Below are 17,978 nucleotides of genomic sequence, written 5' to 3' on the forward strand. Positions count from 1 at the left end.
CAGGTAACACTAATTGAATTGTAATAAATTGCCACATATTTTATTTTTAGAACGATCTGGAGAGCATCATACAGTAGAGTTCCATGAAGTTGATCTTGTATCTTATATAATCGTATTAAATTAAATATAACTCCTTGATTGGATTAATTGGAGTTGTTACTTATAAAACAAGTGCCCTGTACTCTTTGAAGGCCCTGACTGGTGAGGTGCATCCGCATTAAACTGAATTTATTTGGATCCCTAACAAACAAAATTGGACTTCACTGGCTGGATTCATTTACTTTTTAGGTTTCAGCTAGTCAAATCCAATGTTATTGTTACAGATCCGGAGAAATTGGTATAATGCGGACGTAACTTACATTTTAATATTTAAATTTGGCGCCATTCACGCAAAAGCTGCTGAGAACATACACGAGATGGCGTGTCATTTTTACATTACACATAGATATATAAATACCTAGATACAGCCATCCTTAACAAACGTACCTCGGTTTTTAAAAAACATATCAAAGAAATTTGTACATCTCTCCATTACTTTCTAACCAAGATGAAACATGTTCTATCTCTTTTTATTGCCTTAACCACTATGTCGTACGCGGATCGGACGCTTAAAACAAACTTATCGCGTCCCATATAAGTCATGTGACAGTTGACACATTTCACGATCGCGCGAAATCAAATCTAACTAAAAATATTCGCCCTAAACATGATGGGCGGTTTTTTCACTAAATATTATGTAATTATTGCGTTATCAATTGAATACGAATAACATTAGTGCTTGCTACAATGATAGACGCGTCCATAATTGTTATTCCTGAAATAGTTTTATTACATAGAGCTACGCCATTCAAATTTGGGATTATGTTTACCTTGTTTGGCATGATGTGCTGCAGTGAATTCATTGCTGGCTTGCAGAATATCAAAAAAACCGTAAGTAAGTAAAGTTTATGTTCAACATTTTAATTTTAATTGCATGGTTTTAGGCGTAATGGTAAAGGAAATTAAGTTGCGACAGGAAGTGAATTCGTTTCCAATTATCATTTTGGCCTATATGATGTTGATGCAGTGCGTTTGTATCATGATCACAAAGAAGGATCCGTGCAATATTCTTAGGAAAACGAGTTTTTAGACTGTGTGTGCGTGCAATATCAAATTTTGGTCGCTACGCGTCTTGCCTACCTTTCGGCATATGTCCATTCGGTGGGGTTTCTTTTTGAAATTATAGTGCTAATTGTAGTAAGTAAGCTACACGTGTACATTTATTTAAAATAAATACAACACCTTAACAATGATATCCAATTGGTGATAATACTCATTTAGTGAACATTCATTACGTTTGTAAAAGCTCACAATCCGAATCATCGTCAGATGAAATTGACAAATTCGAATCATCACTGTCATTATTAACACTTATTATAAAGTTCAGCCACATCAACCAAATATAACTTCTCTTTTAAATTAATCACTTTCCACATGTTCACACACTTTCTTCCAGTTGTCAGCTGTAATTTTTTCAAATTCTTCATTTGCCAGCTTTCTAAGTAACATCTTCCATTTTAAATGCAACATTTCTTGCTGCTATGCGATTTAAATAAATAAAAAGGCGGTTTATTTATGTTGTAAAGTCTCAAATCTGATAATTTTCTGTGTGATTTGTGCTAACAATTTGATTGACAGTTATAATAAATAATGCGAATCTTGTCTTCCATGCTCAGGGTACCTCTATAAAGGATAGCGCTATACGTAATTAATGTGCCGAAAGTGATGGTAATAGATGGTACGTCCTTTTGAACTATGTTGGGGTATGGCTGTATCTATGTATTTATATATCTATGACATTACACTACAGTTTCCATTCTAAGTTTGTTGTTCTATGATAAAACTGATTCCAATAAATTCAGGGTACGACCCCTTCATTCAAGTGTCAGATTTTCAGAATCTCTATAAAACTTTGAAGTCCCCAGTCACATATTTCACGTTGCCCTTTAAAAGTTGTTAGATCTCAGAGCTTTCTCGACTCTTTTTAAACGTCTTTTCGTTCGACTAGCTCTAGAAACGATTACGACTCCCGAAATCTCTAGCAAAAACTCTTAAATAAATGGAATGCACGTAAAAACCATGGACATGGTTAGAAAATATTGAAAATCTTTCTAAATGCAGTCTTAGAAAAGATTTGCAGAGCACTAAACGCTTTCAGACGCATACAGACAGACAAACATTTATTTAGACTACAAACTACAGAGTGGCCCCACGAGAGGTATACAGAGGGTATTAAATTTAGAAATTTCGAAAAATCCTCGAACACGTCAACTTTGTATTCGAGGATTTTGGAATACAAATCACGAACCCAAGTCTTCACCCCTCTACGTAGGGAGCTTAACCCCTAAAATTTGAAATGAAATCCTATGGCAAATGGTACATTATTTGAAAGCCAATTTAATCGTGATTACTAATCTGCTTTGCTTTTTAAATTCTATTGATTCGTTTCGGAGAACTGACAGGTTCAGTTAAGTTTAACAAACGAAGCGTCAAAATAAAATTTTAATTGACGTGTTTGAGGATTTTTAGAAATTTCTAAATTTAATACCCTAAAAGCCCCCTGTATACTTCTCGTTGGGCCACTCTGTATATAGAAATAAAAGGTACTGCAATCCTGTGTGATATCCGACATTGACGATCATCATTATTCTGGCGAAATAGAAATGCTAAAAAATACGTTAAATTAAAAAAATTCTGCCTCGGCCGGGAATCGAACCCGTGCCGCCAATTTTCCATAAATGATTATCATTATTATCCCTATCTTGTTTTGGGCCCTCAACAGGCATGCGCCCAATTACAGAGTGACCCGCATAATGCTATTTATCATATTCTAATGACATTTGGAATTTATTTGTTTATTTATTTATATATTTATATATTTATTTATTTATATATTTATTTATTTATTTATTTATTTATTTATTTATTTATTTATTTATTTATTTATTTATTTATTTATTTATTTATTTATTTATTTATTTATTTAGACACGTCTCGTTCAGACGATTCATTTTGCCTTTGAGAGTACTCTCCTCCGACAAACCGGTTGCGAAATATTCATTCTTAAAGTTTTGGAATATGGTTTCCCTCCAATTCGGAAGGTATCAGCCATCGTCGGGCTAAAAAAAGTCGCATGATAAGACTAAAAACACAGTAGTCGGTTTTGATCGCCGAATCAGCAGCCTCTTGTTATATCCCACACAAAACGGTAAACTATTCGGCTTAGAAAATATGAAAATTGCAATGTTGTCACTATCAAAGATGGATTCTCATTATTTTTCATATCCCATAAAGCAGGTCATTCTTCAATTTCCAAATAAACCAATAGTTCAAAATCAATAATACGAAACATTGTGGAAAATCTAGGGCTTATTCCGCAGATTTTTTTTATTGAACACTCTTAGTTTTAAGGTGCCCTCTATCCATTTTTATTAATTTCATGATCGTACCTGGGGTGATTATTAGCGTCACGTCAAATGAATTGAATTGGCGAAAATTTTATTCAATTTAACTTTTATTGAAGTATAACAGCAACGTTATTGCGGATTAAAGTAAAGCACTAGACGGGTGCTTTGTAAACCAGCTTGAACCAATAACCACATTCACAGCGTTTAGGATGTCCTCGGTGAAGCCACATGTAGCTAATGCTCGAAACGTGCTCGTTGCAACGACAACCGACGATACGTTTGTCATACGCGGATGGTATTTCCGTTGGACAGTCCTTGGTACCCGGGCCACGTTCCATCCCAACATCGTCAAAGGGATGCTTGTTGCCCGCCATGATCGCAAGCAGTTCTCTTTTTTCAATGCCGGTAGCGACGTCCAACGGGTGGCCTAACGTTACTACAAACAAATAACTGTTTATTGAACAAAGTACTGAAAGATAGTACCTACCTTTTACCTTAGTACGAACATTCGAAATGGTCTTTTGTTGAATAAAACGTTTGACGCACATTAATGCCATTGCTTGACAGATTATTGAGTTTGTTTTGCGGATTGCTGCGAATTACACCGGTTTCAACTACAACTAACAGTCAGTACATTTATCATTTCACAGTTACAATGATTACAGTGATTATTGCACTGTACAGCACATATTCGAAGTTGGGTTTTTTTTAATCACCAGGAAAAGGCTGTATTGAAGGAAAACACGATTAAAAAGCTAAAAATGTTCAGTTTTCAAAATATTGGCTATTTAAGATTTTTAGCATTGGAAATACATGCTTATGTTTTTTTTTTTACAGATACATTGAAAAGTATTCAAATACTTAAAAAAATAAGTATTCAAATACTTTAGAATTTTATTTTTTTTTTACATTTGATACTTATTTAACACCTATTTTACATTATAACTTACATGTATTTAATAAAAAAAAAAAAAAAGGTTTCAAGATTTAAGAAAGGAAGAAAATTTCATTTAATATGTTTTGTATATGGGTATGAAGTTACCAGTTTCGTCAAACAGAAAAGAAGACAGTGGTGTCGGGTCAAGCATTCATTGTACCGTACTCGGCCGCAATCGGTAGATTAAAGAAAAGTCGCGGATACTGTCCATACGGTACTTACTTAATAGTGCGCAATTGTTTGTTAATTCCAATCTAAAATTCTCGCGCATCTCCTTTGATAGTATTAGGAGCATGTTATGATGAGGGTTATTATTCACATAGTCTACGTTTGCGACACGAGCGAGCTTGCGAGCGAGTGGAGTAAGTGATCCCTTGTGAATAAGGCTTATTTGTGTTTTACGTATGGCGTTATACGGTTATCATTTCCAATGTTTTCGATGGTTGCATGGATTGCGAAATCTGTTAATTTTTCTATTGTAATAATGCTATTAAGTACGGTTTTACGTGGTAAGAAAGAGTGACTTTTCAAATATTTGAGATAGACTACTTTATATAAAGTTGATCTTATTTTTGAAAAATCCTTCGTAGTTTCTGTTGGCATTTGCACAGTTTGTGGAAAGCATCGACATACCACAAGACATAGAAGGAATAAGACAGTTATAAAGTGAACGTAATTTTTTTTGATTTTTAAATTCAATTTTTAATGCTAGTTTTTGAACTTCTGTATTTATGTATCAAATATCTATACAGCTTACTAAATTGGCAATTATGATTTGGGCTCCGAACGTCATTTTTTGACATACTAATTAAAATGTCAAAACGCTAAATATCGTAAAATCTGAAAAGAAAACGTTTAGGGTGATCCATTAAAAATAAGCAAGTGGCACAAACTGCGGGTATGTGCCACCAACTTGAAAATATTTTAGATGAATTGTGGAACCAGAGTAATAAATAGTATGACAGGTGTCAGTTGAGTTTGAAAGTAAATCAATTGAATATAAAGAACAGTTTCAAAAATGATTCATTATCTATGCCACCCTGTATATTGACAGCCACCAAATTTGATAACAAAAAATTGATATGTTGTGTCTAAACCCATTTGTTAAAAATGCGATCAGAAGACTATGTAGCTATATAATATGAACTTGCAGTTTGTGTTTTACATGATGAAATCTGTAGATTTACGTATTTTGAGGCCGATTCTAAATTCGTTAAACGATTGCGCCTTTAGTAATTAATGACCCCCATAACAAAGTAAAAGCCTGTAAGTAAATATCGATTTGGAGCCGTTTCGATGTACAAATTAATTTAAAAACAATCTTATGTGAAAGTAAAGACGTCGAACATTGAAACGACAACTTGATGAACCATCCGAAGAGAAACGTATTATTCGAGGTCGGTGTGTATATTTTTCAGCGGCATAATACCTTTTTACGATCCCCTTATCATGAAAAGGGAAATTGGCGATGTTTCAGCGAAATAAGTGAGAACAACCGAGAGGCGAGTGATTACCATTATCCTGAGAATAATCCGCGTTCTTGTAGTGTTTAATAGAACGCGTGCACAAAACAACTGTTGTACAAGGAACAGGTCCTTGTTTTATCAGGATAAGGTCTGGTTGCGGTCCGCCGAATATAAACAGGCAATTGTCTGAAATGAAGCAATCAGTGGCTCAGGCGGCGATAAGAGCCTGGCGTAACGACCGCCATGGGAAACATTAACAGACTCCTCGTCAGATTACTTGCACATCTCCTGTTGGAAGTGTAAAAGAAATAAGGACACATGCCGCAATTGTTCTTTTGCTCTTCAATTTTCGATTTATTTTCGTTTATTCACTCACTACGTAGTATTATGACGGTAATTGCGTGAAGGTGCAATGAAAGTGGCTGTACATTAATTTTATTATTATGTGCGATCACTTAAACGATATGAGAGAAAGAACCGTGCATTTCTGCAACCTCCTCTTACCAAAAATTAAGTGAAAATTTATTTCTCATTACATTCAAATTTCTGTACGTCATTTCAAATATATTTTTGAAAGTTTAGAGCGTTTATCATGTACAGGGTGCTGGGTGAATCAACGATCGCGCGGAGAAACTTAATGCCTTGAAGATAAATAAGATTTTTCGATAGAGTGCTTTTATGTTATGATATGGTTGAATATTCTCCACATTTTAAATATATTTTGAATTATACAGGATGCATTCACAAAGTAGGGCGCTAAAAAAGTACATTTTTTAAACGGAATCCCGTGTATTTCAATGCATTTTTTATTCTACGTGTCATGTTACGACTTTTATTATATGGGGAATATACGAGGAAATTGTAGTATTAAAGATAATTCGATTTTTAATTTGGCATTGGCAACGGTCATTTTATTGTCAAAATTACTACTTAAATTTTGATTCCACAAGCTTTATCTATATCTTTTATCCTGAGTAAAGTAAAAGTCAAATAAATCTACTATAAAACAATTCAAAATAGATTTTATCGGGTGTTTTCTTTGTAGGTCCAAAGTTACAAAAATCTCAATTTTTTTATGAAACACCCTGTATATTTTTCTGTCATCTTTTAGCTCTTCTAAAAACCTTCAACTTTTGGTAATATGTTCTACACCTGTCTCTGATTGTTTTCGAAATATCTTGGTTTTCGTGTTTTTTATATTCTAATCCTAAATAAGTTATAATTTACGTAATACCGAGGTGACTGGCAGAGCGGACTCGCTGGCGCGATACCTGGGAAAACCTTTCGTTAGAATTTTACTAGAAATTCCAGCGACTACGCCACTGGATAGAATCCGAAAATGATTTCATTTGCATACTGCACACTGACGGTCACCGGCAACATATGCAACGAGCGTGTGTGCCATGCTCGGTGCTATGTACAACTTGAAGTACTTATACCGTTCAGGCGTACACACAACAACCTCAATGCACCAGGCCGCGACCCGCACCATCAGTGATGGGTATAGGGCGTCTTGGCAGTCCTCGGAGAACATTCCTGTTTAACTGACTCCACAATGGAGTTGGTAAGAAGAACTACTTTGCCCTGTAAGTCGGCAGGAACCGAGAGGCGCTCCCCGAGAGGGCATCCTCTAACTTTTTCTCCAAAGAGATGTTTTTAAAGAAGAATATCCGTTACCTTGGGGCTGCGATAACCATTTTGGACGGCTACCTTGCATTGCAGTTTAATTTCAAATGAAATTATTCTATGATCAGACGTAGTCGCTTCTGGAGTGACTTGCCAGTTCATCATATGGTCAGAGATACTCGATGATGTCCGACTGAGATCAATCATAGTCTGGCTTCGGGTACTTACGAACGTGGGTTCGCTGCCCTGATTGACAATCGTTAGATTAGTACTTGTCAGATATTTAAGTAATGATTTATTAACTCCGTATAGGGTTGACGTTAGTGCTCCCCCCTTTAGTATGCTGAATATTTCTGTCACACGATGTACTGATGCTATTCCTACTTGAACTTTGCCCTGTATGTTACAGCTTACCTGTATAGTCGTGATATCAAGGCAGCAGAAGAGCTTCAACATGGCTAGGAACATAAATACATCTTTTAGGTTTTTCTTGCCGATTATCAAAGAAAACGGTTCCTTTTGTGCCTGACCCTTTTCCTCAATGCTAGCTATCAGCCTTCCTTGAGGTTGATATTGCATAGCTGCGTGGAAGAGACACCAGCTGCTTCCCTTTGGCCAGGAATTCTGCACCTCTGAGCGCCGCTTGAACGGCACAAGGACGTCAGGTTCCCCCCAGATCCAGATAGCAGCCTTACGGGGCCTAGGAAGGCAGTCTTCCTCGTGGGTGCTAGTGTAGCGCTTTTTAGGGTGAACAGATGCTGGCCATGAACATGGGTCACTTGATTTTGTACCATATCTGCCTGGTCTATATTCATTACTTTGAGTTGTCTTTCAGCAGCTTGCTTCTAGCTACTGCGCAGTGCTCCAGCCTTGCTTATACCCGCCTCTATAGTTGAGGCTGTGGATTGCCCTTCTTCCTCGGCGGTTGGCTCGGTGTTTAGTCATCCGGCCTCTCCCCTTTTTCTCTCCGTCTATCCGTTTGGCCGCCTGACCGGAGTTAGCTCGAGGAGCCTTCAGGGTCAGGCTTGGGTCACGGGAGGTACGTGGGTGGTTTGGAGGTGACTGTTGGAGTAGTTTGACCAATTTAGTCCAGCCTGGCCATCTTTCTCCTTTTCTCCTCGGCGCCGGAGATGCGCTTGCGTAGTTTGGTGTGTTGCTGAGGCTCGGTGACCTGTGACATAGCTTGAGGGGTATCCTGGGACGCTCCTTTTGTTCTATTGTTTTGATTAGTATCTATGTCTAGCGCCGCACTCACTATAGAGCCCAACAAGGGGACGTGTGCATTAGTAAATTTCAAAGAAATATCGACAATTTTAGTGCGATATTCCAGTTCAAATGCGCTTTTAAAGAGACCGCCATTTCGTATGACAGTTGCGATATCACAATAAAGTTGACGTTAATTTCTGGCACACATCAATCCATAACGTTCCCGAAACTTGTTTAAACGCTTATCCCAAATTTTTTGCGAATTTTTGAGATCAAAATTAAAATAAGCGCAAAATTAATTAAAAACGAGTTCGGCAAACTTAGTGATGACGTCATCACAAAAGTATTTAGAATCGCCTACGTCACTTTTGCAGACCTTTTGGAGAAATTTTTCTACGGCGGCTACCTCCACGTTCTAGACGAAAAAGAAAGAAAAAGCTCGGGAACAGGTCCGTACACGGATTTTGTGCCGAAATATCGTCGTGCGGACACTCTATTCGAAAACGCACGTTTTCTTGCTCCGGAAGACGTCAAAGTTGCAAAACTAAAAAACCCGGTTTTTGGAGAGCGACTGTCCACGTCTTGTGGCTCCCAAACGAAGTTAGGTATCACTTTTAATAGAACCACGACAGAAAAACCTCTTCCGGTCGTCCACGAGCTCTTAATGTCTGATGAAAGTAGTAGTTTTCGAGCTACGATTTTGTTCGTTTTTTTTTCGATTTTTTTTCTCCTTACGGCTGCCACCGCAACTGCCGCCGAAAGAATTTTCTCCGCCCCTGAGGGAGCTCGAAACAGTGAATCGCCTCTGAGCCACGCATATTCTTGCTAATTGTCCTAAGCAAAGCGAATTTACGTAAACCATGCTTGAAAATTTCATCAAAGTCGCCTCGCCTCATTTTTGAAGAAATTAAAAATGAAAATTGAGAAATTGCCTTATTTTCGTATTTAAAAGCGGATGCCTTCGACCATATTGTAAAAATCAGAGGTTGTACAGCAGAATTCCATGGTGGTTCCCTCGGATTAACCATTGTTTGAGAAGCACATTATGTTAAAAATCCACCGGCATCTAATTAAGTGGCTCTGCGCAGACGCAATCCATTTTTTTGTTTCAATTGGTTTTTGTAAAGAAGCGGCAAAATTTCAGAAAAATAGCCCACAAATAAGAAAGGTATGTGCTTAGTATGCCCTATTCATTTTTCACACAAGGTTTCAGTTTGGTTTTATAGGAATCACTTTCCCTTACAATTTTAGAAAAATATAAGAAAGTTGGGTGTACGCATGCGCAATCCTTTTTTTAAAACACGCGTGCACAATAGAGCCAATTTTGTTAGCGCATTTTTAAGAAGTAAAAAATCACACGTTCTACCCTTGATGGCCGAAATGAATTGGTTTGTACAAACTATAACTTTCCTGCGCGACTCCTTTTCGAGATCAGTAGATCGCCGGGGGGAAAGAGGGAAGGGGTAGAATGTTTTTAATTTTTCATGGTATTCCAATTAAAGACCTCAACAAAAGGAACTACTGTTCTACTTCTTACTGACTTCTTACCAAAAGAGGAGATGAGGAGGGATGGAGGGGGGGGGTACTAATAAAAGGTCTCAACGAATGGAATAACTTTCTACCAACCATATCCTTCTCCTCGACTTCTAATCGTGACCAGAAGAACAGATTGTACTCACAAAGAGCGATTGGGACGTTTGGAACAAATCTATCAGGAAATATATCTAATGGTGATGTAAAAACTACGAGCGAATACCTCGAAAACGCTTTGTCAGAGGAAAGTACCCACAAAGGCAAAATGAATTGTCTGGACATGACGCATCTATTGGTGAAGTCTCCCCATTAATCATCTAACAAGAAAGAAAACATCGATAAAGATAATATGCTTTCTTATAACACAACCATTTACTAGTTCGGTTTTTAAAAATGCGCTTTATCTGCACATGAGTTGTGCACAATTTATACTTGCTTCTTTATCGTATCATTTAACCGTCTCTTCAATCAAATTGGGGGTTTGATCAACATTTTGGGTTTCTCTGGTCTAAAATGATCGCTAAAGCTAAGCAAGTTTCATATTGGAGTTTTGGCTAATCAAAGACCAAAATGCAAGAAGTGTATAGGATTTACATCCACAATAAAAACAAATTTTTGCTATAATTTTTTTTCGGAAGTGGTGCACCATAGCTAATATAATAATAGCAAAAAAAGTAGGTCAATAGTTCTTTTGATACAGAACCGGACGGGCGTACGGACAGACAACGTGGCCACAATAGCGTATTTTTTTAATATTTGTGAAGTGCATTAAAAAATTACTTTATTGATCATATTGGTAACCTGATGTACAGTGGATGTACAAATAACGCGGCCCGTTACAACCAATCCCGTTATCTAAAAGTTAGTCACAAACGGCCAACGAGTAACCGCGCTAAACTGAGAAAACTCAGTTTAAACTTGACCATTCATATTGTGCACCGAAATCGATCCCTTCTATTTCATAATGATAATTACCTACGGGTTTAATAAGAATTTTCACTGGGGATTGATCAAAACTTTTTTTGGTCAGCGATTCAATAGCAATGTCTGGTTCCACGTAGTGTAGTTTCGGATTAAAATAGTATAGTCGTTTAAGTTAATTCATTCATAAATATTCGATTTGAGTATTTTAAGCCAAAACGGATTGAATCGTTCGGTTTGCGAATTTAATTTTGTAAATGTAATAATTTCGGTGAGATGTTTAGTTTGAAATCCCTATAATATTGCCTATAATGGTGCTAATAGCTATTCTGCAGCGTTATGTGGTAGTATCTCGTTAAACCGACGACCACAGCGTCGGTTTACGTGTCATTTGCGGCCAGACTGGAATTAAAAGTTAGGGTAGTTTTATCCATTGGCAATACAGTTGATCGTGTGCAATCAGTGCCATATTCGCAAACCTGATACTTACCGGACATGACTCCCCCTTTAGAGCGAAGCTTAATTTGAAAAAAATGCCACTCATGCGGACATTAATTTTTAATTAAAATCTCAAAACTTCACTATTCGAGATTATTAAACGTATAATTATGCAGATACACCTAGTAATGCCGGGATAATTGAATAGCGACTAATTTTAGGAAGGAATTCGTTATGAGAATTTGAAACATTTATTTAACGATTATGTGGTGATTGGTTATGCGCGCATTGAGCTGCCGTTAAACCTCCACCCGTAAATTCTAAACTCCACATCGCATAGTAAATCCATATTTGGTGTATCGTCCCTCATTTTTTTACATACTATAGTGCCATTCGATAAACGCGCATTATTAGTGGGCTAGCGTCGATTGAGTAGCTTAGCTCAATTGAGCGTCATATAAAACTATAAAAATGGTTCACAATTAATAGAAAATCGGTTGCAGTCGTTTTTCTTTGGTTCTAATTGCAAAGTTTTGCTTCGGGACAAATAGTTTAGAATGTAGCTGAGTTTAATAATAATAATAATAGTTTAATGCCAAACAGAAAACAAATTCCAATTACAGGACATTTAACACAAATAATATAGTACAAGTAAATATTACTAAAAGTAGAACAATTGGTATAAAAAATTAATGAACTAAAATAATCACAAAAAAACCAAACAACTATAGTAAAAATAGCAATTAAAGATTAATCTCGGTGAATATACTTAGTGTTGAATTAAATATGTCCACGCTTTTATAAAGTTTGTTTCCGAGATACAGGGTGAACACGAAAAGTTTGACTTGTTGGGACGTTATCATATTTTGATATCTATGTAAGATAAAAACGAAAAAAAGTTTGTTTTAGATATTTTTACGCATAATCCAGTGGTGTAGCCCAAAAAATGTATGGACCGCCGTTTCTGAGATTTAGATCAATGTTATTATTTGTTAAATGCGACACCCTGTATATCTTAACGTCATTTTTTGCATTATTTTTTTTGATTACATTGATGTATCATAATCTATTTTTTTTTAATTTTTCCCATGAACCAAAAACAAAACTTATTTTTTACGGTTTTTAAATAGTAAAATTTGAAAAATATGATATAATATGCTATGTAATTATATAAAAAATCAGGAAAAAGAAATAAATAAATTGACGTTAAGATATACAGAGTGTTGCATTTAAAAAATACCAACTTTGAGTGAAATCTCATAAACGGCGGGCCAAAAATTTTTATGATTCCGCCACTCGATTCTCAGAAACATACGTAGCTATATTACTTCTGTTTGTGGTATAAGTTTCACAAAAAAGGGGCACAGGGTCGCGGAGACCGCAAGTCTCTATCTTTAAATCCATGACACTTTTAAAGAAGAGATACATCGCAGAAAAGAATGTCCAAGCATCTGTTCGTCATGGAGGAGATGCAGCTCCTGAAACTTCGAGTTCACGTAGGAACGGGGAGAGCTCTGCGTCGGGCGCGATGCATCACATACTTGGGAATATTTGTTTTCTTCATGGCGAAAAAATCAATGAGAAATTTCTTAAAGCCCTGCAAAAAATATATGTTTCTTGTCGGAATATAGTCTATAATCTAGAAATACTAAAACAAGATTGGGTCAAAAGGCAGGGGAGAGTACTTACCAAAAGCGAGAAGCAAGGCAGACTAAGAGGTCCTTGTTCTGGTTTTGCTAGGCTCAAGAGATAAAATACTTGATAGGAATAGAACATATACTATAATTGACGTCACAATCGATGGTGATTTAATAATTGATCTCAAAAATATTGCAAATAGGTCTGCTATGCCAATATATTTCAATTTAACTTAATTTTTAGTAAAAAGGGGATTAACTGGTAGTCGAACAAAGTATTAATATCAAAACCGGCTCTCACAGAAACAACGGAGCTATAAATCGGTAAACGAATCTCAAACAAATGTAATAATTACAATTCGATTGTATCGAAAATCAATATGTAATCGAAAGTTAATCAAGAAGTCGATGAAAATAGCAATATTTACCTTTGAACTTCGAGTCGCAACCTTTTGAGCTCAGACGGGCGCGTTCAGCCTTTTCTGTAACAGAAAAGCACACAAACAAACAAATAAAAGCGTCAGTGCACATAAAATATTGCGAAATGGCAATGCTAACGTCTGACACGGGAGGCTAACCGTATGCTAAACCGTAATTAACACTCAAAAAGAATCAATAATTCGAATGACTTTACACTAGTAAAAGCAAAATTTGGTCGACTACGACTGTCGTTACAGTCCGGGTATAACAGCATAAAAGGGACGTTAAATTGAAGAAAAATATTTTGCGATGCACAGATAACTAAATTTCTATCCAATAGCAAAGCAATTCAAAACATAAACAAGATAATATGAGCAAATTACTCGGAGTAAAACAAACAAAGTGACTCAAAATTGTAAATATCGGCTTCGGTAAATTCAAAAACTTATTTACAAACCAAGGGTAGCTAAGTTTCAGCAACAGGATACAATGCAATCAATTTAACAGAAATGAATATCGTATATTTACCATTACTTTTGTAATTTGTTGGGTCTTTATGAAGTACCTATGCTTATTTTGCTTGATGAAAATGGTATCCTACTGTAATGTATTTGTTAACAAACCACTACTTACTCCACAAGCAGTAATAACGTTAGATTGAAACAATAATAGAAAACGGGGTGATATATATTTCTAAATTAAACCTCAAATAATCCAATAAAATTAAAGGATATTATTAAACGGTGCATTAGTTATAATTAATCTACTGTAATAACGGCGCTAAGAGCGGAATGTTATTGCGGGAAATTTTGATTTAAGTATTGAACAATTTTAATTGCGTTTGTAAATTCCAAGCGAATGAATTAAAATTTCAAATTCAGAATTTGTTAATTATAAGGATTCCAGGTAAAATACCTTTAAAGCATATCGAGAGGAAGATTTAATATTAAAATCAACCCTTTTAGTCCTGTTTACACTGAACAAATTATTAACTCTGCTATCACAATTTAAACAATTCGCAATTTAATAAGATCGCTTAACGTCGACGAATTAATGGCAGACACGGACACCACGCATCGGTGGCATAAAGTGCGCGAGCGGAAAAGCTTTACGATTGCATTGGATATATTTTTCCGTGTGATACCTAATTAAACAGTTCCAATGAGTTTGTTTCGTGTAAACCAAGATTAAATATCGTAAAACAAGCAATATAAGCAGTTGCGAGGGTGCGGGGACAATATCGCAACCCTTTATTGGATGGGTTAAATTAGAAAAGCCAATTCCAGGAGTAATTCCAGGCATACCAAACCCCAATTGTAAAATACACAATCATGAATTCACGTTTTATAGTACTTTTGTGTTTCGCTTTGTGGTGATTATTAGTTAGCAAGAATCGCGAAGAAAGCTTCAACTACACCGCGCGGTGCCGTAAATTAAAAATTTATACAAACTTGAAGAATTTAATTAATAATTTAATCATTGTACTTTGCAAGTAATTTGCGTTTTTTACTTTGTTTCGGTATGATATGAATTCTCTAAGATGCGTTTTAATTTATACATTTATACATTTTCTTCTTGCAATCTAAATTACTAACGAAACATTCTTTATCAAAAACTTTATGCCAAAACTCTAAAGAGAACCTTTAATTTTAATTGCTGTAATTTATTTACTACTCGCTTCATGCTTTTTAGCGTCGTGAAATCTGATAACAAATTTCTTGGAAAGTAATATAGCACACCTGGATTTTCTTACTTTTCACCACCACCCTATAAGAACTCTGATGGAAATAGTAAGACTATCAATTTCAATATAATTGAATGCAAAACCATAGCAAAGATAGATGGAGACTGCTTGCATAAATTTTTAACGTTCAGTTTTATCGGTACCAGGTGATCCATAATGACTGAGGGCAGTTTGAATTTCCTGCAAAACTAAACATTTATCAAGTCTGTAACATGCCAAATGTCATTTATTTAAAAGCAGTGGTGGATCAATGTAATGTACCACTAAACTATAATCACAATTAACTAATTAAAAAAAATTAATTTATCAAGCACAGTTGTACGCTACTACGAAGCTCTGGATAGGACACATAGGAAATTATTTTGTAAATTACAGTTGTAACTGGGAACTATACTAATTTATAGTTGTAACTGGGAATTAGTTTATAATTTACAGTTGTAATTGGGAATTATACGAATTTACAGTTGTAACTGGGAATTAAACTATATACTACCTGCGTCAAGAATAATTCCCAGTTACAACTGTAAATTAGTATAATTCCCAGTTACAACTGTAATTTACAAAATAATTTCCTGTGTGTCCTATCTAGAGCTTCGTAAGTTGCCGCGTACGATAGTTCGACTATTCTCATAAATGAACCTCATCGAAACTGTATGAAAATATTCCGATATCTTCGTGCAAAATTTTGTGCCACATATTATGCGATAAGTCTGTAATAATAACAAATAGAGATGTTATTGTTTACATAGTTCCACCCACCAACTTGATTAGAATTTTCGAAGAAGATTTCTTGGGCCTACGTTCTTTTAGATCTTCGACAAAGTCCACTAACATGGTAGGTAGCACATTTTTAGTTGAATTGCAGTAAACACAATCGAGTCGGACATGAGCATCTTCTAAACGTGTGCGCCCTTAAATGTGCATCAAAAGCCATCCCCGTTAGAGCCTTTAAGCCTACAGGTTACATGATCCTTATAAAGTACCATTACAAAATGACAAATGTTGCACGTGTCTTTACCTTTAAAAAGAACTGTTTGTTTTAAAACGCATGGATCGCAGTACGAAGATAATGAAATAAAAATGTACATAAAAAACGCCGCCAATGGATGGCGATTACTGCATAAATAAACCTCCATCTAAACACACTTACCAATTCCTTAAATAAAAAACACTACAAACTTTAAGCGCCAAATTTAAACTGTCTGCAGTTATCTTGATCACCAGGTAGACTCTGTCCTCGGAGTCAATGTTTTTAACGAATACTCTCCATCTAGCTCTCCATTATTCACAACATTACAGGCGCGATATTCGAACATAGGGGTTTTTGGATTGTGTCTTATAGTACCTAAGGCCTTGTGTAGGCGTATTCTGTAACTTTCTTTCTTGCAATTTAAAGTAATAGTGTCCCAGAACAATACCAGAAAAGTCTGCAATGCTTTTTCTAGAATAGCACGTTCAGTTTCAGTCTGACGGGGATTTTACAATTCTGTTATGAGCATTTCTGCATAACTCGTGGGAATGGTATGGACGAAAATCTTAACAAACCCTTTCTGGGATGCTCGTCAGAGGGGGAACAACAAGCGGGCCCTCAAAAGGGGTGGTAATAGGAGAGGCCACTCTAAAGAGGGGAACGCTCGAATGCATGGTCTTATCCAAGGACCTGGTAATGGGCCAGCTTGTATTCGCAAGAAGAATAGGGCTAGTGCACAGGACGCGATGGCCGGGAAGCTCCGGCTCGAGTGTAAAACCTCGGGTCAAGCGAGCTCAGGGGGGCAACCCTACGTCAGATACCAAGCGTCTTCGATCGGATGGAAGTACACCAGGGTCTGGCGTAGAAGCCTAAGTTGCGGGTGCACCACGACGCTATGGGCAAGTCGCTGCAGCGGGGCTCAGAGTGGCCAACGTTCTGGCCATGGCTCTCGAATGACACGGCCACCATCTTGAAGCACGTTCAGAGGCACAATCCTGGGTTCAGGACGGGCCTATGGAGGGCGTTCTTCCACTGGGAGGAGACTGGTAGGGTCCTCCTCGCATTTGGTGTCGATGAGGCCTCATATTACGCACTCCAGCGGCAGATCTTTCAAGCGTACGCGGGGGAGATAAAATCGCTCACTTTCCGGCTACGACAGGTAAGGAAGCGGGCTCTATCAGAGCACAGGGCCCCAGTTTCGTTGCGACGTAGGGGTTCAATTTCCCGTTATCGACCTCAAAGGGGCATCAGGACGACTACCGGCGCCCTCAGAGGTCGAGAAAGATGTCGACGTGCGGCAGTTCTTCTCTCCGACCAGTTTCGAGCATTCTGTCGGCTACTCCGAATCCGAATTTGATTTATTGTCCCTCTTGTTCTAGGCCCTCAACAGGCTTACGCCCAATTACAGAGTGACCCGCATAATGCTCTTTAGAGGTGCCCCTGCAGAAGGTCTTAAGTTGTTCTAGACTACTCCAGTATTTACCTTACGAATTAGGAAAACTGCAGGAAAACCTAATTCGGAGTAGCCGGCAGAATGCTCGAAACTAATCTAAGGAAATTCCCATCTCTGCCACAGATGAAAAATTCACCTCAAACCAGGTTCGAACACCAGACCTCCGGATTTATACCCCAAC

The 17,978-nt window shown here is 36.9% G+C and overlaps 1 protein-coding gene across 1 annotated transcript; it reads right to left on the minus strand.

Moving 5' to 3' along the window:
* Positions 1–3,520: 3,520 nt before the first annotated feature.
* On the minus strand, positions 3,521–4,054 carry LOC116169815 (cytochrome c oxidase subunit 5B, mitochondrial-like). Its single transcript, XM_031485993.1, has 2 exons — positions 3,934–4,054; positions 3,521–3,882 (listed from the first exon to the last, which is right to left on the minus strand). The coding sequence occupies exons 1-2, from the start codon at positions 4,001–4,003 to the stop codon at positions 3,599–3,601; spliced, it is 354 nt and encodes a 117-aa protein (XP_031341853.1). The 5' UTR covers positions 4,004–4,054; the 3' UTR covers positions 3,521–3,598.
* Positions 4,055–17,978: the final 13,924 nt, after the last annotated feature.

Source organism: Photinus pyralis, unplaced genomic scaffold (assembly GCF_008802855.1).
Source record: "Photinus pyralis isolate 1611_PpyrPB1 unplaced genomic scaffold, Ppyr1.3 Ppyr1.4_LG4, whole genome shotgun sequence".
NCBI classification, from domain to species: domain Eukaryota; kingdom Metazoa; phylum Arthropoda; class Insecta; order Coleoptera; family Lampyridae; genus Photinus; species Photinus pyralis.

Bases quoted from the DNA above. Each gene is read 5' to 3' on its own strand.
- LOC116169815 (XM_031485993.1), bottom strand. From the start codon at position 4,003: ATGGCATTAATGTGCGTCAAACGTTTTATTCAACAAAAGACCATTTCG. The intron at 3,883-3,933 runs GTAGGTACTATC...ATTTGTTTGTAG, and splicing joins TGTTCGTACTAAGGTAAAAG to TAACGTTAGGCCACCCGTTG.